At 34.0% G+C, this 23,185-nt stretch overlaps 1 protein-coding gene and 1 long non-coding RNA gene across 7 annotated transcripts; one reads left to right on the top strand and one right to left on the bottom strand.

The window, feature by feature from the left end:
• Positions 1-36: 36 nt before the first annotated feature.
• On the bottom strand, positions 37-23,103 carry LOC105318488 (ras-related protein Rab-3). 6 transcript variants are annotated; one of them, XM_034455556.2, is made up of 5 exons: positions 22,945-23,103; positions 12,350-12,574; positions 5,590-5,708; positions 3,650-3,774; positions 37-1,835 (listed from the first exon to the last, which is right to left on the bottom strand). In XM_034455556.2, the coding sequence occupies exons 2-5, from the start codon at positions 12,572-12,574 to the stop codon at positions 1,645-1,647; spliced, it is 660 nt and encodes a 219-aa protein (XP_034311447.1). In that variant the 5' UTR covers positions 22,945-23,103; the 3' UTR covers positions 37-1,644. The 6 variants fall into 6 exon arrangements, with proteins under 6 accessions (XP_034311447.1, XP_011413951.1, XP_011413950.1 ...); XM_011415649.4 differs by lacking the exons at positions 3,650-3,774; positions 22,945-23,103 and adding exons at positions 4,380-4,504; positions 18,460-18,619; XM_011415648.4 differs by lacking the exon at positions 22,945-23,103 and adding an exon at positions 18,460-18,616.
• Positions 7,531-11,682, top strand: LOC109619209 (uncharacterized). The gene is made up of 2 exons (XR_010707900.1): positions 7,531-9,204; positions 9,605-11,682. It is a non-coding gene; the product is annotated as an uncharacterized lncRNA (long non-coding RNA).
• Positions 23,104-23,185: the final 82 nt, after the last annotated feature.

Here is a 23,185-nt window from a genome sequence, read left to right as displayed (position 1 = left end):
ACCTCTTTCTGAAAGAAGAATAACAAGTCAGTGCAGGACTGTTAACTGTTTATTGGTCAGTTTCTAATGATTAACAAGATCTAGTCTGCTCACACAGACAGACAGACACAAGAGGCTAGGGAGCTAGAGTGCTGAGATTCTACAGAGCGGAACATCCTCTTACATATGTCACCATGACAACAGGCTTCATTCCACGTCAACGACAGAAAGAAATGTACAATAGCGAGTTTAACATCAGATCAAGTTTTTAAACTATGTCAGATTTCATCAGTAAATGTAATTAAGGTCAAATTGTATTTATTCCAGAAAAAGCACTAAAAAAAATTAAAGTATGTACATGAGTAAATCATAAGAACATGCAGCATTCTCATTTGTTCATCCAATGCAGTGTGAACATCTTATATGATAAAAGGGGAACAGATAATACCATGGGCACACAATGAACTGCATTCACTGCAAGGACATTCATAGATTCTGCGTAGTACAACCATGCTAGTATCTCCTCAACAAAGAATTTAGAGGGAGAGATTCTTGTCTGTTAATAACGTTTCAAAAGATTGTCAATAAACTTGACAGTATGGTAAGAGGGAGAGAATCAGAGCAGAAAAAAATCACAACCAAGTCCATGTTCACAGTCAAATTGAAGTTAAACTTTGGAATGTATATATAAATGTAAGTATTTACATGTTTAACATTGACATGCATGTATAAAGTAAAAAATAATAATTGTATCAACAAAAATATAAACAACAGTAAGTATAAACAAAATACACACGTAATGTAAATAGACCACAACCAAAGGTTTAAATACACAGGATTTCTGTAGGAGAATGATGTCCACTTAAATATCACAGGCCAGTCCATGGCTGCCTGGACCAAAACACAGCATGGGAATGGATTTCATTGGTTGGCAATAACCAATCAGGATTTCTTTGAACATGATAATAATTATGTATAAAGCTTTGCTATCAGTGGAGAGGTCACCAATTCCAATTTTGACAATAACGTCAAGGAATGCCAGTTGAAAATAAGAAAATACTGTAGAATATCTATATAAATAATAAAACAATCAAATTTAACCAAAAAAAAGCCCTCTAAAAATGAAGATTATAAGAGTTTTAACATTCAAGATGGAGATTTCTCTGACACACACTTGTTTCATATTCAAAAGAATTCTTGAGGGATAAAATCTAGTAGCATGCGGCGACATACAGAATACAAAACTCATCAAATCAACCATTAACATTGCGTACAGTGTAATCTCTATAAGGGGTGATTGATTAACATGATAAACCCTCTAAACTTCAACCAAACAAAACATTATAACACCAGGTAATATGTCATCGCCAGAATATTGTGCAATAATAACACCAGATGAATAACATACTTTGATTACTGAGTCATGTGCTTCCTAGAAATACACACAGTAAGGAGATTATGACAGACAAGAGACTACCCTAAATTAAACAACGACTCCTTAATACTACAATATATTGCATATCATTCTCATTCCATCCATTGCACTATGCCGTTCATACAAGAGTTCTTATACAGTGAATGAATTTTTTCAGCGTAAATTTTAATGATGGTTGTCAAGTATTTGGAGCTCGGGACACCGCGACAGAGTTACGTGGCATGCGGCGTTCAGCACTGGCAGCTACCACCCTCTGGGGCAGTATTCTCCGTCAGCCGTGTTCCTTTCGTCTGACTGTTGACCAGTGACGGGTCTTGGTCTAGACTCTCTGACATTTTATCGCAGATGATATCCACTAGGCGCTCAAACACAGCTTTCACATTGATGTTCTCCTTGGCGGAAGTCTCAAAAAACTCTAAACCTACAAAAAAATCAATGGGCAAAATGTTAGCAACCTCGTACTTTAGAGGGTTAAGGAGAGAAAACACATACCGGTAGATAATTAATAGTAACATCTTCTTTATTATGTTGTTTTACTGTATTGAACTTATTTCATGATCTTATTGCTTTAACAATTATATAATGTATTTCTATTTGTTTTAACTATTAATACATGTACAAGATTTAAGCATTTCTTTTGATGATATTGATTTTCTACAAGAAGTGTTTATACACTCCCAGTTATAAGAAAACACTATAAAATAGAATTATACATGATCTGAAATGGACTACAGAGATAATGGTTAGCAATAGAAGAGTCAGCACAGAGGCTGCAAGCCAGGATAGCAGCCTCTATTGATTGCGGGACCCCTTGATGTAAAGCTAATGGTCTAAATGCCTCTCAGAGAACTTAGAAATACGGTAACTCTTCATCAACAAATTAAACCAGACTCCTTGTGTATCATCATGGCTTCTGAGGATCCCTCAAAACTTATCAAGAGTAACAGTGTTTCCATGGCAGGGATTTTTTGCAGAAGGAAAGAATTTAAAAAGAATAAGATCAGATATTTTTATCAAAATTAAGTTTCAATTAGCGTATGTGATGATTTTTTCTGGTCATCAAACTATAATGAACGAGATCAGATGTTTTATCAACATTAAGTTTCAATTAGCATTTGTGACGATAATTTCTGGTCATTGAACTAATATTAACAAAATCATTTACATAACAAGCATAGAAATATTCTATGGTTTCTGATAATGATGATCATAATTGTTCCAAATATTGCAGTTAAAATGAAATAGTTTTTCAGAAGATGAGGACTCAAAGGATTTGCTAACTTGATTTCTTGTCTTTTGATTCCCTTAGCTAAGATAATTGCCAAACCTAACAACAATTTCACCACTGAAAGTGAAGCCTGCATTCATCAAAATTAACATATCACACCCTGTTCGCCAAGACCAATCCAGTTTATTCTCCTATACATAAAAAGGCAGTAGCCTTTGCTTTACATAATAACTAGATTCCCTGACGGTTGCTGACATGTCTTTGCATTACTGTAGGGTTTGATGGGCTATTGATTGAAGCTGTGCAGAAGGAAAATCAATAGAACTTATTACAGGAGGGATTGTATCTGCAATTCTGAGTGCCTGGGACAGGGGCTGTATCAGCACTCAAAATCTTAGTTCTGTACGTCTTAACTTGAGAGGGGACTGTCACAGCAGTCACTTTCCAAATTTTGTAAATTTTTATTTATGCATGTGTATACTCATAAATAAAACCACTTTTCTGCAACTTGTACTGGAAACAGTATCCTTCATACATTTATGGGACTGTTAATAAACATTAAGAATTCTTCCTCAATGAAAATACATGTACTACATATAAAATTCAAATAAGGGACCATTTCAGCACTCTATATTTTAAAAATTTTAATTGTATGTTGATTTAGATGTGGGACTGCATCACTATTTAGAAACATGGCATCATATGCATATTTTTCAGCCTTCAAAATTTTTATACCTCAGTCTGTAAAATTTTATCATAAAGAAAAGTCAATGCCCTAAAAATTTTAGTTCTGAAATAGCTATCAAATTATTTCTTGTTAGACTGTAATTGTCTTGTACAAATTTGACAAATTTGAATTAAGTTTAAAGTCAGTTAAAACTTTTAGCCCAGACAATGCCTTATTGATGATGTTAAGTTTGAATGATTATGGTAGTGTCTGAACTCAGTGTGACATGGATGGATTTTCTGGTCCACCACCTAGCCAGATGACAACACTGATCCTGTACCTATCTGATCAGCTAACTGCTTGCCCCTCTCCGTGGAAACGACCCTCTCATCCTCAAGGTCACACTTATTGCCCACCAGCACTACCTGGGCATTGTCCCAGGAATATGTCTTTATCTGTGTGCACCTGAAAAAGCAAAGCCCAAGTCATGTCACCTCTGCTAACTAGGGTCCATTACAACTGAAAACCTTGACCTTTCACCTTTCAGCCCTTCGTCTAATAAGTTCACAGGCTACAATCAAAGACCTTCCCCAGCTATTAGCACAGTTATTACTTCACGGAAGCTATCAAGACACAGACAATTGATCTCCGAGAGAGAAGTGGGCACTGCTTTGATAATGCATGATATTATGATGGATTGAAAGGATGTGCATTTCTCTAGAACAAACGACCGGTTCTTTCTGTCCGTCTTGATATTACGTTCCAGTGAAGTAATAACATGTAACAAGTAATGACTAAATCTAAAAGCAACCATGAAAGAAGTCACAGTTGTTTCTGATTTTCATTTTGACAAGACCTATGGAAATAGCTAAACTTTATTATACCAAAAATTTATTACACAATCTTAGGACTATTTCCATAGGTTTTGCCATCTTCAAGAGTTGATTATAAGCAAGCTGAAGCTGTGCTCTGATTACATGGGATCCCGCACCACTGAATATAGGAAAGCTCTCTGTATGATATACGTGTGTGTGTCTGTCTGTGTGTGTGTGTCAGGGTAAGAGTGTTACCTAGTTCAGAGGCCAGCTCCTGGCCCTGTCGAGTGGAGACCTCACGAGATGCCTCCATATCACATTTGTTACCCACCAGACATACACAACAATTGCTCCAAGCATGAGTCTTGATTTGAGTGCACCTACATGTATATAAAAGTGGGATCATGCCACACAACAAAAAAAAAACACAAAATAAAACGGAAGAGAGAAATTGCATTAAAGAAAAATGAAAATTACAGTTAAAATGATTGAGTCAGAGTGTATGTTTTGGTTACGAGAGTTGTGTTACCGGGTATCAGATGCTAGAGCTACCACTGCTGTCACTGACAGCTGTAGAGCTGACAGGTGATTACAGGTGACAGGTGAGACCCGTGTTCACCTGACAGATGTACAATCCAACTAACTGACTACATGCTAATTACAAACTAATTAGTAACAGGCTTAATCACAGGGATCAGTTGTTTGATGCCAGTGTTATATCATGCACTATTATGTACTGAGCTTTGTTGTCTATTGACTGTACATCAGTATGACAGGTATTAATTAATGGGGTTATAAGCATACAAGATTCCCAGGTATCAGCTGCACAGGTACTGTGTAACAAGGTGGCTGATTATTTGTTACACCAACAAGCTGGGGCTAGTACCAGTACATGCGCTGGGGCTAGTACCAGTACATGCTGTTCAGTACTCAGCACTGAAAGTCAGTAGGATGGAGTAGTACATGTAATGATTATTGGCATTTTGACAAAATCAGAGCTATATTACATTGACAATTTGTTTGGAATTAAAGAAATAAAGAATTTGACAGATAGTCACTATGTTGATTTCATTGAAAATTCCTTAACTAAGGTGCCCAAATAAAACCTTTGCAAAAACCCAGCAGTGCCTCAGGATCAAGTTTCATCACACAACACACCATCAAGCAAATACAAAAACACATCACTCACCGTCGCTGTTGTGATTTTGATTGAATGTGATAGGGCAATAGCGTGTTGTGTGATGGTGTGTTGTTTATACCGGTAATCATTTTAATGTGAATTAAGTTGTGGTAGCGCAACAGTGTGTTGTGTGACAGAGCAACAGCTTGGGAGGTTTTCCTCAATGTGCTGTTGAGCTTTTGCAAATGACCTTTATCCAGACACCACACTTGATTCCTGCATTAGATAACATTTGAAAAGTCTGACTCCTAGATCAATCAACACAGACTTGGCTGAGATACTGACCAGTCCATTACAGCGTTGAAGGACTCCTCGTTTGTGACGTCGTACATCAGGATGAAGCCCATAGCACCGCGGTAGTACGCTGTAGTGATTGTTCTGTACCTCTCCTGTCCCGCTGTGTCCTGTAACAGAAATACACAACAATCAACAACTCTGATCGCCAACAACGCTCAACCTTAATAAATAGAAATATATCACTTCTTTGTCCCCTATTCTATTCACAAAGATTTCCTTACAGAATTTGTTGATACCCAATAGATAAACATACAAAGAGTATTACAGTGTGTGGGTTGTTTGGAAGAAAAGTTTGTGCACCTTGTCCAATTACAGACATTTTTCTCTATACTTAATACTAATACATGTTCATGGAAATAGAATCTAGTATCTTAAAATGGAAACTTTCGTCTATCACTCCCACACAACATAAATGTCAGCTGCAGATTTCACTTCAAAGTAAACCACCGACTGTCTTCCACCGGACCTACGATGTGACAAATGTGGAAATAGACCTCAAGTCAGTGACAAGATGGAAGCACCTAAAGCCCTCCAGATAAAACAGTTCTGTTGGCATCACACGGAATATGTTTCCTTAATGATCCTATCACATGACCAGTAACCATGGTGATGAGGAAGCATTCTGATTGGGTTGTTTGTAAAACAAGAGCTATACGTGGATTCCGTGCACTGTTAACTGCTAAATAATTGATCACTGACTGATTAATCACTTCACGTTCTTCTCAAGATTTAACCTCATCTTGTTAATCCTCCATTTACATTGTCTATCCTATAAAGCTGATTGTCAACAAACAGGATAGGACAATTATAACTTTAATTTTTTTTTTTTTTTTTTTATCTACAATTACTTTACATCTTACATGGCTATCCTTTGGTTACAGGGTTTATATCTTAATTTTCCATTTTAACACGATCAAATCTACACATAATACATGTACCATTTTTTCAATGTTCCATCTATTCTAAGGTTGTATACTAATTGTCCAATCAAAAAATATATTTGATTTTGGGATATGTAGTACATTGTGTACCAAGATTCAATAAACCACTTTGTGTAAGCCGAGCTGTACCCAGTAATGTGACAAAGTCATTTGAGTTATACAGGGATTGCGTGGGAATATCACAAAGGAAACCTAATAAAGCAATATGAAATTCTCTTCTTTTTATTACAACATAAACTTGATAGAATTTGGTTATGAAAGAGATTTTAATGATACAAAATGTCAGTGCTAAAACTGCTTTTTTCAGAAGTTATATAGCAAGCCTCAATAAATAATCTCTTTTATAGCTTGCTAATCAATCAACAAGTCTTCCACATTTCCTGGGGAGTGAATCGTCTATTATATCAAAGAGTGAGAACATCCAAATGCCATTACATATATATCTTTATGCAATCTCAATTTGTACCAAAAACTAGCTATTATCTGCATAATATATTGAAAATTTTGTTCTGGATCTCAAATATCATTCATATATGCTACTTAAATAAAAGATCACTCATGATTTGCAATAGAATATGATTTTTATCCAACGATGTTGTTTGTTTTCTATTCCCTAAAGACTCAGGGATAGAAAACACAAAACTTGTTGAATAAAAATCATACCATTGCAATTCATGAGAGATTCTTTTTAATACATATGTTTTACCACGTCTTTTCTTAAACCACAATCTTTTCTGTAAAAATAATAACCGTGAGCCGCACAACACATTTCCTTCAAGACGCTAACAACTTTATGCATGGAAAAAAGTTCCTTGAAGTTTAAGAAACAAACATTTCAATTTTGAACCAATGTTTATGAATTCATAAAAAATAAATGAAACAGCATTAAATACATGTACTTCACATTTATAACTCTACATTTTTCAACTGAAATATTCCGTTACTTTTTCATTCTAAAACAATCATCACCTGAAGATGCATAATGTTTACCCATACCAAAAAAAGTTATACAGAGTCATAACTATTTTGTAACTAAACTGGTAACTTTTTAGTGCCTCAAATTTGAGGTACAAAAAAGTTATGACTGATTTGTAACTATATTTGTCTTTGTCGTTTTGAAGTATAACTAAAATGTACCTATATCACACTTAGACAATTTTCACTATAACTTTTCTGTGCCTAATTTGAACTTAGTCATTTTAAAGTATAACTGAAATGTACCTATATCACACTTAGAAAATTTTCACTATAACTTTTTTGTACCTATTTGGACTTTGTCATTTCTTAGTATAACTAAACTGTGCCTTATTCAGACTTAGAATTTTTCAGTATAACTCGTTTGTAACTAATTTGGACTTTGTCATTTTTAAATGTTTGTTTCACTTTAAATACAACAGACTTAAACTCTTTTTGTACATAAGTATATTATAGATTAAAAAAAAACCCAACATGCATATATGCACACACAGTGAGTCTGTCTGACACACTCTCACACTGTCTGACCCTGGGTAATTATAAATTTTACTGCCTGAATTTCAATGCTATTATTAATACCCTTCTTTAATAATAACTTCATTTTAAAAACTATTGAAGTTTCCTGCAAGTTTGTGTTTTTCATCCCCTCTTCACTTATAATTCACATTACAGCAACAAAAACTAGCTATTGTGTTTCTGATAATTTTCAGCTAATTCTTTAACAGCTAGTACACTCTGAGAAAAGTGTATGTCCATTCATATTTGTTCAGTTATCAGTGAAGTTAATTGCAGACCTTATAGAAAGACAGGTGTGATATCAGATGTGTATATACCCCACCAAGCCCTCAGGCTGTGTAAGCCTTCATTCACACCTGTGTGATTGTCTCTATTTAATCATGCGTAAAGTCCAGCAAGCTCTTTTACTATTATGCAATTAAACAATGGACTTGATTAAATGCTTGCTTCTTCATTTTAAGAACAGTTAATAAACATGATAAACATTCAATTGAAGAAAAAAACTGATATATGCATTTCCTCTCAGTAAATGTGATGGGCTGGGTTGATTCAATCTTTATAGATAAAACTAAATTTACTTGGGTAATTAGTTTGTCTTTTGAGTTATCATAATGTTTGTTTTTGGTGCAAAGCATATGATATAAATAGAGAAATTATATATATTCCCGCTTGTTTTTGAATCCACCATGATTCAAAATGGCGACCTATAGTGATAGTTTCGTATTATTATTAGTACTAATATTTTATAAAATACTGTAAGATCAATGAAATAATATCCTTTATTTAATTAAATAGGTTTTTTACACAATGTAACACTAGTAAATTCATCCTGTATTTACTGAATATAGTTTTTAAAAGTATTTTTCACTCTACTTGGTAGCTGTGATATGATTGGTCAGATTTCAAACTTGATCAATAGCGGAATTTGATTGGTTGATTTCATTTTCACTCATTTTAAACATGAAGAAGGACAACAACACTGAGGGTCTTCATTCCTGGATTATCAGAGTTTTTGTGTAAAGTTTAGTTAGATTTCCATGTTAAGAATGATCTGCATCAATGATAATTATATACAGAGAAAGTCCTGAGCGATGGGCTTGGATATATGTTCGTATTTTTAAATGATGGCTGCCCAGATTTGCTGGAGGAAATCATTGTGAGGAATACCATGGTAAGATTTTCATAATTTACAGAATATATAACTATAGGAACAAGATTATTTTATTGGATTGCTATCAGCTGATATAAATATTTTAGTAAATCAACTGTAACACAGGGATTTTCACCAGTAAATTTAAATTGCCCAAGATGACAACAAACAAAATGGCGGAACTTTCTGGGCATAGTGTGATAAGTGTTAGTGTTCAATGTCTCAAGACTGTTTTCTATTTTTGTATGTAAACTATTTATACTGACAAGATTATAAATATACATCAATATAATAAAGGTGAAGCACTGCTCATGCAGCTATCAGTTTAACTAAAGTAATTAAATCATTTTGTTTTACACAAATTAAAAAATTCAGAACTTAATGATCTTTAAAGCGAAATATATTTTTTACATAATTACAGACTGTCCAATTTACAAAGAAGACAAGAAAGACATGCAATGGCATATGCAGCAACTTGACTACACATCCTGTTAACTTCTTGTCATCACCTGCCTTGATCTACTGATACCACCTCCATCCCTGGAAAAAATCTCTGGACTCATTTCTACCAGCAACACCAGGGCATATTCATTGAATATTATTCAATATATAATAATATGCTCAGTCCATGTGTGATGATGTGTGATTTTTGTGCATGCACTATTCAGAACAACCAACACCCAACTTATCCATAGATTATCCCACAAACTTTAGCACCAATTTAGGACCAGAGCTGGGAACAATGACTTATCTTATGCCATATTTTTTTTTTAATTCATATATCAATCACACTAGTTTTGTATTTTGTAGTTTTTCTTTCACAAACTGAATATTTATAATTTATACATGATGTATAGTAGACAAAGCCATGTTAACTACCATGATTAACGAATGAACCTAGCTGGAATTTTATTCATTGATGGTAGATTTTTTTCAGTCTTGGTGAAATGATATATAGAACTGTCAGCACTTAAATATATTTAAATTTAAGAATTTGATAAAATTATGTTTCATTTTATCTAAAACCAAACAAATGTTCAAAGGGATTTCTTTCATAAACCACTATTTTTCAGTTGTTTTTAATTCTTAAACCTGGTATTTTGTTTTTCATAATAATCTCCCTAGTAACCACACTATTGAATAACTAAAATTATAAATTATATCAGTTGTAATGTACAAGACAATCAGGTATGAAGTATGGGGGGATTTAAATTTACATATAAAAAAGTGAATAAATATGTATCCCCCCCCCCCCCCCCCACACACTTTTTGTGACCACGTTACAAAATTACAAAAAGCATAAGAGGGGAACGCCCCCCCCCCCCCAACCACCAAACAACACGGAGTAGGATTTTCATGAAATCTAAGTTATGAAAACACTATGCTACAACCCACACCCACAGAGATTAGGATTTTAATTATTTTGAGAAGTTGTCCTTTTTTGTCATTTTTCTTTTTGCTTTTTAAGATTTTTGGATGAATCTGGCCCCCCCCCCTTCAAAAACAATGCTATGTGCCTGTCATTTCATTGTGCTGCTATGTAATGAAAAAGAAAATAAGTTTATCGGTAAAATCAATTCAGAAAAAAGGTTTTCATGTTAGCATATACATCATGATGCTGAATTATTAGTGTTACAATGCTAAAAGATGTTACAATTATGTGTCATATGATTATCTAATAAGAATTATATTTTGATGGCTATTAATTCTTATCTAAAAATCTTTATTTTTCATAAAAAATTAATCAATTTGCAATAATTATAAGATTATAATATGTAAATGAAGAACTTCAATGCTAAAATGAAAGTGATACCCTATTTATACCTGAAATAATGCATTTTTTACCTATAGATGTAGTATAATGGTATTTTTAGTTTACCTTAAATGTATCTAAATCTGTAACTATAATGTAACTCAAAGTATAACTCTGATGTACCTAAAATGTGACTCAAATGTGCCTAAATCTATAACTATAATGTAACTCAAAGTATAACTCTAATGTACCTTAAAATGTAACTCAAATGTGCCTAAATCTATAACTATAATATAACTCATTGTATAACTCTAATGTACCTTAAAATGTAACTCAAATGTGCCTATATCTGTAACTATAATGTAACTCAAAGTATAACTCTAATGTACCTTAAAATGTAACTCAAATGTGCCTAAATCTATAACTATAATGTAACTCAAAGTATAACTCTAATGTACCTTAAAATGTAACTCAAATGTGCCTAAATCTATAACTATAATGTAACTCAAAGTATAACTCTAATGTACCTTAAAATGTAACTCAAATGTGCCTATATCTATAACTATAATGTAACTCATTGTATAACTCTGATGTACCTAAAAATATAACTAATATGTGCCTAAATGTATAACTTAAGTATACCTGTATTTGTTCTTATTTAAAAACATAACTATTTTGTAACTTTTTTATAACTATTTTGTGCCTGATCTTGATTTCTTTTATGAAATAAATTGTTGATAGTTATATTTTAGTCATGACTTTTTTGTACCTAATTACAGAGTTACAAAAAAGTCATAACTAAATGATGCAACTTTGGAACCGATTAGAAGTAGTGGTTCCAAAGTTGCATGACTTAGTTATGACTTTTTTGTAACTATTTAAGCCTTCAAAAGTCATGACTTTTTTGTAACTTTTTTTGGTATGGGTAATTATGGCATAAGAGCACACAGTGTTATATAAAAAATATCCATAGTATATTGAGATAAACATGTGATAAAATATGATAAATCATATGCTATCCAAACCTACCAAGACTATTGGTAACATTCTATCTCAAATTATTACTTCAAAAACATATACCATTTGTCAATAACATTTTTTATATATACTTTCCTAAATGCTACAAATTGCAAGTTATCCAAATTAGTACTATCTACATATTATTCAATAGATTTCATTTAATGCCATTTCAAATACCATAATTTACATGCTATCCAAAACACTGATTTCCATCCAATCTCAATCAACATGTTTACATCCTATCCAGAACAACTTCATATACCCTTAAATGTAGTTTGACCTTTACCCATTTATACATGTACTATTCCAGATTTAACCATGTTGTGTAGCTTGACGGTAATCCTAAAAGTTATCCACATTTTGTACTTCAAACCTCTAACATAAAACACTCACCCATATTTGTAGTTTGACTCTCTTGTCTTGTCTGAACACAGTTTTGACTTTGAAGTCGATCCCTACTGTACTGACAAAGGCTGAGGTAAAGGAATCGTCCGCGTAACGGAACAGGAAGGACGTTTTTCCGACACTGCTGTTTCCGATAATCAGCAGCTTAAACATATAGTCGAAATTCTGGTCTGCGGCATCCTTTTGCCATTTCGAGTCGTTAGCCGACGCCATCTGTAAAACAGAGGAGAATTCTCTGAAGAAACTTCCAATAAAACTTTACATGCCAGCTTAGTGTACATGTAACAGCAGCAGGTGTCCTGGACACCATCAATTCCACAGCAATACATGCTAAATACTATTGTTACTATACACTATTTGAGGTGGTATGGGACATCTGTCAATATTAATGTGGATATCATAAAAGTACATTATAATAAAAAAAACTTTCATTTTGTAATTTTCACATATTTTACAATTTTTGGCTAAAAATTTGTTTTAAAAATCCTTGGAAAGGTAAAATTTTAACAGGCCAAGCAGGATTCGAACTCTAGATTTACAGACTCGAGGTTAACGGTCTAACCTATTGCCCTGCACTGTTAGGTAACAATTTTTGAGCCAAAATTTACATAAAATCATACTTGATTTCAATGTTGATTTTGATAGGAAGTATGTCAAAATATTGAGGTGTCCCATACCACATAAATGGACACACACCTGACCCCGAGTACAAATGTTCAGTACCAGTGCCATGTACCTACTAGTAGATATACTTTCATACAACCATCAAACATTGATGTTGGCCCGTATTCACCTTTTTATATTGTTACCTTAACACTACCTGGTAGCATAATAATAATATAACATCTTTAAAATTACTGTAAATGGAATTCTGATGTATAAATCCAAACAATGTATTACATGTACAGTTAACCTTCCTACAGACATATACCGGTACTTTTGAATTACTCTCATATTCCTATGGAATGAATTCAGTCTTACACTCCAGTTGTACAAATCCATTAAAATAAAATCTGGTATAAATATTCCTTTGGAATATATATACCGGTATACCTTGAAAGTATGTAACTGAGCTCATTCTGCTTGTAATGCTAGTGGTATTAGTTATTACAATAAACTATCTATTTCAAGTGACTGAATGTATTTTCTGCTACCCCCCCCCCCCCCAAAAGCCATGCCCAATACAGCTGTGACATTCACAGTCCCCTGATGTTCTGATAGACTGAAAAGCAGTACATCCCAAACCATACACTGCGCAGATTCTTTTCACACAGTCTCCGGATCAATATTATTGGAATGTTCCTTTTATAAGTTATTATATTACACCAGAGTTACATTCCCATGCAAAAAAACCTCTACTTACTAAAGAGAATTGATCCTCTCACAGATCGGATTCACAAAGTTTAAATATCACTGCTACAAATGTACACACATACACACGCAAGACTGAATGACTAGAATTAGAATCACTCACAGGTTAGAGCCAGATACGAGGGAGAATGAGGGAGAGAGAGAGGAAGACACAGGTAGAACAGGTACGATGTGACAGAAACGGCCAGCCTCGGGACTAGAAATAGACGAGAAAACACCGGCAGCTGGGAAGGTTCAATAGCCAGGGTAATCTGTGATGTCAGGCTCCCTTCTCTTTCTACGTTTGTAGATTATTGATCAGGATCTTTCAATGATAACCAATCAACTGTGGGCATTCACCGACTGACGTAGGACTGTGGGGTCACCCTCTGTAGGGGTAATGACTCTGGTATACTCTCAGGCCTACATGGCATTGATCAGGTTCTTAGTTTGTCACTTTCAATAATGGATTGAAAAGGAAATTAATTCACAACTTGAATTAAAAAAACCCCACACAAACCGAATAAATGATGGATGGAAATGTTACTTAGTCCAATAGAAAATCATCATCACTGATAAAATTAGGATTTTGATTTATGTATATTCAAAGTATTGCTCATGGCATTCAAAACAAGAAGTTTACTATAAGCACAACAAAAGGGTTTCTCAATGAAGGATATATCAACCTCTGTCTTTTAGTAAATTGTTGAGTGGGCGTCATTTTTCTACAATATATTAATTAGTAGAAATAGTCATTGTAATAATTATATCAAATAGCAGTATATAAACAAACTAATAAAGATGAGGGCCCACTGTACTAGGTCTTAGTTTATGTCATCCATCCTTCGATCTGTGCTATAAACTTAGTTGTTTTGTGTACATGAAATTCACTGTTGATTTCTTATTTTACATGAGTACTTAATTTTGCGATTCTGCCCTTTAATTTGTATCAAATCGCAAAAACAAAAAAAAATTCAGTGTATTGAATTTTTGTAATGATTCCAAATAGTTATCAAATATAAAAAAATAAAAGCAAGATTTTAGAGGGGAGCTTAATTCTCCCAATTTTATGTGGATAATAATTTCTAGTGTTTACTAAAAAATCTTGATATTTTTACAGACCACGTGTACCTGTCTAGAAGGAAAATGACAGTCGACGTCATGAAAAAGTTATATAGGTGGGGCATGTACAATCCTATACATATGTTGCTCAATACAGCTCATTACAAAGATCTATTTGGCCATTCAAATATTTCAGACCATTATGACATCACAATCAGAAGGAATACTGAATTAGCATCTGATCCATGTGGATCAGGGCTATTTTTAGCTCCCCCCTCAGTACACTTGATACTGTAGACTGATTGGGTTTCACTACAGCTGGTGAGGATAATCTAGTCTATTCAAGGCCCTTCTTCTCTCAGTCTACAAACATCACATCCTGAGGGTCTATTTCCCCAGAAATCTATAATTCTCTCCACAGAGTTTCAGTGCTGTGTTCGGGGAGTTGCGTTTTAATTACCAAGCCCTCGAGGCCTCTGTTCTGTGATTGCTAGCCTACAGAAGTCTGGGGTATATGGATCGACAGACCACTACATTCCTATACAAATCAATGCCCGTTGAATGGTTTCAAAACACAGCCATTGATTCCTGGGCTTTCTCACATTGTCTTGAATTTTACAGATAAAAAAGCTGCTACATCAATAGGCAGCCACACACCAAACACAGGACTTAAATGCTGCAATATTGGCAATTAACTCAATATATTGATCAGTTACCATAACAACCCTTATTCAGTGTCTCTCTGGAATCTTGGTCTCCTTCTAACAGTGAAGCACATCAAATCCCTGACTTTGTATGCCTTAATTGTGTATGATAGAGTGATTTGGTGGATTAATTTGACAATGCATCATGCTCTACTAAGGATGCTCCTGTCTGATGGTGCATTATCCTCATACAGCATGCCTTCACAACCTCAGTCCGTACTTTGAGGTTGTTTAGAGAACCTTCCTCACAGATGCCTTTTCTCCATGGTAACACTTCTTTTAGGTTGTTCATGTTTTGTAAGAACTATATATATACCAAATGTGTAAGTGTGATGTCGATCCACTCTGTATAATAGTACAGAAGATAATAAAATGCCTTGGTCAACAAGGAGAAGTACTAGCAGCATCCTGATTGTCTTCCCATTAATTGTTATTATTAGGAGGGGGTGTATGCAAGTGCATGAGGTAGAGGATGATTCAAATGTCCAAGATAAAACAAGCATTCTGAGAGTATTGCATAAGCAACCAACGTCCCATACCGGTTTGTAGAAATTTGTGAAAACAATGGACTGAAGTATGCAAAATATCATTTCTTACCGTCTTCTGTACCCCGAATCAACAGACCAACCCGATAACGAACCTGATTGTAATACAATGTACATGTAATACAAAAACCCCTGTCGATTAAATTTACAACACAATGCTTGACACTATTTTAACGAACTTATTTGTTTGTTAGAAACAATACAAGGAATGGTCCAAGTAATGCACAATATTATTACTGACTACATACTTTCCTCATTTATTCAATACACATCGAACCCGATAATGAACCCAAACATCAAAAATTGGAATATAAAAAATTAATTTTCTCAAAAATCTGTCAACCAGACGCTACAAAAGTGTAAACTTGATCTGTAGTTTGACATTTTGAAGCTGTTCAGCAAATTTCATATTATTCCTCAAATGCATAAAGAAAAAAGTATGTAAAACTGAAGTGGGACAGAGAGACGGACAGACAGACGGACACAGAGGAAAGCTATAGTCCCCTCCGGTGAAAACCGGTAGCCCTGGGACTAATAACGCCAAACTAGTATCTTCATCGACAGACTGAGTCATTTTTCACTCAGCCTCACCCTATACAGGACATTTAAGACCACACAGCAGTTAATAATACTTTAAGAAATGAACAGCGACAACAATAAGCACTATCAAATAAAGCAGAGTTTTAATCAGAATACTGTAAACGCTTTACATTTGGGCATGTATTCTAAATAGGGTTTTTGGCAGAATGCAGCTTCTGATAAATCACATACATTGCCAAATGTCAAACATAGTGGAATGCGCTAAATCTAATTCCTGCTAAATCTAATCCACACTAATCTGTAGAAAAATCATTTTCCACCAAATACATACAGGTCAAATGTAATTATACAGTACTGTTATTGAGTGGCTAGATGGGTTTTATACACACTCATTAAAGCCAAATGTAATACGTTTACAGTACAGAGTCATGCCAAATGTAATAAGTTTATAGTACAGTCATTGAGTCATCCTAAATGTAATACGCTTACAGTACAGTCATTGAGTCATCCTAAATGTAATACATTTACAGTACAGCCATTGAGTCATCCTAAATGTAATACGCTTACAGAACAGTCATTGAGTCATCCTAAATGTAATACATTTACAGTACAGTCATTGAGTCATGCTAAATGTAATACGTTTACAGTACAGTCATTGAGTCATGCTAAATGTAAAACATTTACAGTACAGCCATTGAGTCATCCTAAATGTAATAAGTTTACAGTACAGTCATTGAGTCATGCCAAATGTAATGAGTTTACAGTACAGTCATTGAGTCATGCCATATGTAATAAGTTTACAGTACAGTCATTGAGTCATCCTTAATGTAATACATTTACAGTACATTCATTGAGTTATCCTAAATGTAATACATTTACAGTACCGTTATTGAGTGGGGTTATACACACTCACTGGATCTATATAACCTTGTATTATTTACACTTCTGTTTTATTGATGAACCATGATTCATTTGTCAATGAATAGATCAAATGTTTAATGTAAACTTTTCCAAATACAGTTCAACGGTAAACTAATATCACAAAAAATATTTACCTAATCAATAATGAGAGAGCTAATAATGCGCTATTGGGGTTCTCTTAACATGCTCTCACCTTCCTGCTAAATATTCTCATTAATATTTTTAATTCACAGTCAATATTCCTGTAGATTTGGTCAGCCCTTTCTATAGAAGTATAATATACAATACAAACATTTCTTTAATAAACATGATAAAGATCCACCTATCTCAACGTTTTAAAGAGATCCCCCACACCAATAATAATTGGCCTTTAAATGGGTTAGAGAGTTGGACTGCTTTCTGGGAGGTTACGGTCCTGGCTAATTCACTCATTTAAAAATCTCAGTGTTCCTATCCACCCAAAAAGCCATTTCTAATAATTCCTAATTTAATACACACATCATACCATCTAAAGTCAAGACACAGCTCAGTCTACTTCCCAAGACTGGACAGTAGGATTAATTTAAAAATCTACATCAAACTGTTTTTCATAATCATATGTAATACTGGTATTCCAACTCTATTCCAGCAAGATTAAATAAAATCATGCAATTCCTTGTAATTTTCAGAAATTTCCAATAAACTTGAATAGTAATGATGTGAACTTGAATAGAATGATGTATTCTCTAAATTCAAAATTCATTCGATTAATTCCATTAAAATGATGCGAAATCAAATTTAGAGCATGACAAATCTTGTTTCCTATTCGCCTAAAGTTATACACCACTTAACACGCTGCCGACGCTGCAGCAAAAAAAAATTAAACCAATTATTTTCACTGCACAACATATAAATAGCACACTAAAACAGTCCAATGACATTAAAACAGTTACCGTCATTATGGCAGAGCAGCAAGGTTAAGTGAGAGTAGCCCTACCTGAACCAGTCCTTCTTGCCTCATGGGTCAAACTTTGTGCCGTGTTACAGCACCACCAGCAGAAGACGGATCAATAAGCCATTCTATTGGAGCGTTTAATGGCGGAGGAGTCTCTCAGCCTCTGCACACAGCTATACTGGCTCTACTACTGCCGCGGTTAGGGGGAGGTAATGGTTATAACGGCTTATTTGATCCGTCAGGGCTAGTGCAAACACTGACATCTATAGGTCAGCGTGTACAATAGCCATCAGTGGGTGACCACAGGTAAATTAACACCTTTAATATCAATCAACAACAGCATGCCATTCATCCAGATAATACATACATCTTCTTTGTCAGTTTACATTATTGTCAAAATAACACAATGGACTCTGTCTTTCATAAATATAAAATCAAAAGTAATAATAGCATATCCAGAAGGAAGAATGAAAAAACTTTAGCCTTTTGGAAAATTTTTAAACAACCCTTCATTGACAATACAATAATTTATAAAAATAATCCCCTTGTACTTCATATATACTGAATTATATTCCCAGTGACCTTTAAAAAATCTCACAGTCTTAAAAAGAATAGGATCCTTAAACAATCTAAATGAGGATAATGAACAGATCTACTCCTCCAGAAGTTATCTCAGGACTAACAGAATGACTGATGGGTAAAAAATTATATTCTCCACGACGACTTGTGTGGGTTATAACTTTGTACGTGAAGGATCATTCCATAAGATGGATAATGTTAAGACATTGCTGACAGTTCTGTTGTAAATCACCACCTCTATGTAGGACTGTGTTCAAGCCAACTTCAAGTTTAAATCAACTAGGACTAGGTCCTTCAGGTGTGTATCTGACTATTGTATCTACTGTATCAAGTACGGATAGATCAGCACAAGTTTCAAAATCAAGTAAATGTCACAGATGTAAAAAAAAAAATAATTATGGAAAAATAATCTAAAGTCAATTTCTAATATTGGAAGAGAGCACTAAAAGTTTTGATCACAGCTATCCTTGAGTTGCTACTAAAAAATTAGCATAATTCACGACATGAATTTTGTAGCACAAAATAGCAGCATCCCATAATCCCTGAACTATTTATGATCATTGTAATTTGTAAATCATAGCCCAAGGATCTTGAACCATTCAATATCATAGCAATATATAGCCAAAAGACCTTGAACATAAATATCATCATAATCTTTGTCATACTAAATTGCGGAGACACTCAATGATATAATTATTAAGCAAAGGAAACATGTCAGAAATGTAACCAAGTCCCGGTCATGGATTCATTGATCAAGTCTGTCTAGGTGGGGATTAGGTTCCGACGGATTGTGTATGCATTACCGGGCTGTCAGGAGAACTTCCACCCCCAGTTTCCTGAGGAATGATCGTTACTTCTGAATAAAGACAACAACCCTGTATGAAGTTACAGTCGGTATCTTGCTGTTTGTACAATGTATCTCCAATGTCCACTAAACTGAAGCTAACAAAGAAACTTAGAACATAATGGAAGCAAATCACAGAACATGGTACACAAGCCTCTTTCTAGATGTACCAGCATTTCTTAAAATCAAGCATTAAAAAAATCACAGCCAAAATCCCACACAGCCTCTCATTTACCTACAGGCGACAGTGGCCATGTTAACTTTACATGACTGAGTAAGTTTTGTAGCTAGTGGAGTAGGTATTGGTTCCTTAATGTCCTACAGGGGATTTTACATGTAAAGTGTCTTTTTAAACCCATATCATCACTTATCAGGGGTCCAGGGGAAAAGAACAAAAACAAAAGACCATTTGCAACAACTCAATGTCTAATTTTCCAAAACACATAAAGCAGCTGATTTGTGAACATGTAGATGGGTTCCACAGAGGTTATCTATCTGAGAAGGGATTTCTACTCTTGGATTCAAATCGACAAAATATCCATCAAATATTTAGAAGATTCAAACCAAATAATCACTTGCTAATTTGATACAAACTTCATGATGTTGTTCACATTAGACTTTAATTTGTGTGTGTTTATTCATGTTATTCTTTATCAAAATTTTCCAAAATAAATACATTTTACAATGCATCATAATTTCTTCATAAAATGTTGTATACTTCAATTTGAAAACAATCGCTAAATTAAAATCAAGATTTTCAACACACGTCGACATCCATCTTCATATTAAAGAGTACTTCCTTTTATCAAATTACATGTTTTAAGAAATTTTCTATAAATGCTGCTTTTGCTTTTTTCATGGATATTTGTTGTATTACTGCTAAAATATATGCTGCCATGCAATTTTCCCCACTGGAAAACACTTCTGTTCAACCACTGCAAGATCTGAATTATGACATTTACTTTCAGCTGTTGCATGCATGTCAAAGTAATACAATATCGACTGCAATCAGTAGACATGCAATAATGACAGAGTTAAGTTGGTATCATATAGCACATCTGTTGTATTAAATAAGAATTAAATAAGAGGACCCTTTTAAACATGTAATCTACACCTTACAAAAATCCAAGTAAAATCAAGTAGGTACACCATTTTTCAAATTTTATGCAAACATGCTAAAATAAGGGGCACTCTTTTTATCCAGTTAAAACTGACTATGAGAAAAAGAGACTTATTCAAATTTATAAAGAGCAATGTACATGGACCAAGAGGAACTAAAAACTTGCCACTAGTTGCATCTTAACCTTAACATGGTTTGGTGGCAAGTACAGTATTCAAAAGGTTTCTAGTTCAAACCACACTGTGGTCACTTGATGTTGTGCGTTGTGTACTTAGGCAAGGGACTTTATCTACATAATCATTGTCTCAGTCCTCCAAGCTGAAATTGGATACCGGCTTACGCTAGGAGTTAACCTGCGATTGGTGTCCTGTCCCGGGAAAGTTAATGACTCTCATCTGCTTAACACTGGGGATAAGCACCGTAGAAGGGTTTTAAAAATTAATATAATGAATTTGCTTGCATTCTAATAGTGGAAATGTATCCAGATGAGGATATTTATTTAGAGATTCAAAGCCTTTTGGTAAAGAATAGGTGCAAAACTATAGCTCTATTTTTTTTTTAATTGACAAGCTGAAGTGCATCTGTTTGTCACACTTAAAAAACTGCATTTTACATCACACAAAACAGTAATCAAAGGACTGTGCTGTATTATGCATTTTTTGCCCCCCCCCCCCCATTAAAGTTTTTTAAAAAGCTTAACAAATAAAGTAGTTTTAAGATAGTTGAAATCATATTGGAAAAACAGTGTAAAAGGTTATCACTAAAGTGACGTCATAATGTAGAAATGACATCATGAAAATTGTCTTATTTTGATAAATTGATGTTTTGTAGCAAAATATGGGTGTTCACTGAGGGTTTTTTGACTGGGAAACATAGAGCGCAGGCTTGCTCAAGTAAATCTTTTTTTTAATATGATGTGTATTATTATTTGAAAAAAACCCCATATTTTAAAATTGTACTTAACTCACTTGAGCAAACCTGCGCTCTATACTTCCGAATGCAAAACATGAATTAATAATGACAATATTTTCATTTTGCAAAATTGCGGGAAATTGGTTATTAAGGTGGCATCATAGATAAACAGCGAATGAGCAATGATGACTAAAATCAAGATTAAAGTGATAGGCATCCTCTGTACAATGATTTATGAAGATTTGATTTTTATACAACACTATTTAGAAATTGGTTAAAATTGGGGGCAGATATTTGACCATACCAAATATAGTCCTTGTGGATTAAAAATCTTCTTTACTAATACATTTAAACACAAATGATTCTTTTGTAGAAAATTTACAACTGTGAAAAATTTATGTGCAGACTGCAGATTGAGAGTCAATCACATTTGTTGCAATTTCACTCATATACAAATCATACTACTGACTTTGTGGGGCTGATCAGGGTAATTTACAAAATCCAGAGGTAAGTAAAAGGACACTAAACTGTCTGAAGTTTAGTAAGTACATATTGATAATACTATAATAATGTACTATAAGTATATATCTTAAACTGATCCTAATCTTAAAGTGCTCATATACCGCATTTTTTTTCTGACAAGTGTATTAACTTAAGGTTTTCCAACCCTAATACTTTTGTACAGCTACAGTTCTGAAGCTATAGATGAAGAAATGCTCAATAAAATTATCATGTACACAGACAGGCTGTCAGCTGTCATTGCATGGACTTAAGTTTCTGATGAAATTTATTTCAAAGTTCACCTGATAACCAAGAAATTAAACCCTGTACAAAACATCATTTCAAAATCGTGGTCATGGTTTTCCCCAGATCACATCAGTGTAAATAAATGCCAATATTCAGAGGCTTTGCTATATCTAATTATTATTCTGAAACAAAAAATAATCAATAACATATTAGGAGAAAAAAGCATTGACGTAATGCATATTGGCCACTTCATATTCTATATTTAAAGATATGCATGTTTTCTGACATAACAGAGACCATACAAACATATAAAGCTATCAACTACCTCAGTTAACTCAGACGATTTTACTTTGGACGAGTGTTTTCACCTCCTAGGTCTGTCTGCTTTTCATAAAATTTCCCGGATGTTCATTCGTGGCACGGGAGGGAGATAACTCTTACCACAATTAACTCGGCATTAATTATAACGTGAAACTGGGAATCAATTTACCTAATGGTTTATTTGTTTTAAAATCTTAATGTTCATATACGGTAAAAAAAATAACATAACAAGAAAAATGTATATA

Source organism: Magallana gigas, chromosome 7 (assembly GCF_963853765.1).
Source record: "Magallana gigas chromosome 7, xbMagGiga1.1, whole genome shotgun sequence".
Classification (NCBI taxonomy): Eukaryota; Metazoa; Mollusca; class Bivalvia; order Ostreida; family Ostreidae; genus Magallana; species Magallana gigas.
Note: the sequence above shows the minus strand (reverse complement) of the source record. Positions and strands in the feature narration are given on the sequence as shown.

Excerpts from the sequence above, each read along its gene's own strand:
- LOC105318488 (XM_011415649.4), bottom strand. The coding sequence starts at position 18,483 with ATGAGGCAAGAAGGACTGGTTCAG. Across the intron at positions 4,505-5,589 it reads TTCAACGCTGTAATGGACTG|GTGCACTCAAATCAAGACTC; the intron begins GTCAGTATCTCA and ends ATATACATGTAG. Across the intron at positions 1,836-4,379 it reads GGAGCTGGCCTCTGAACTAG|GTTTAGAGTTTTTTGAGACT; the intron begins GTAACACTCTTA and ends ATTTTTTTGTAG.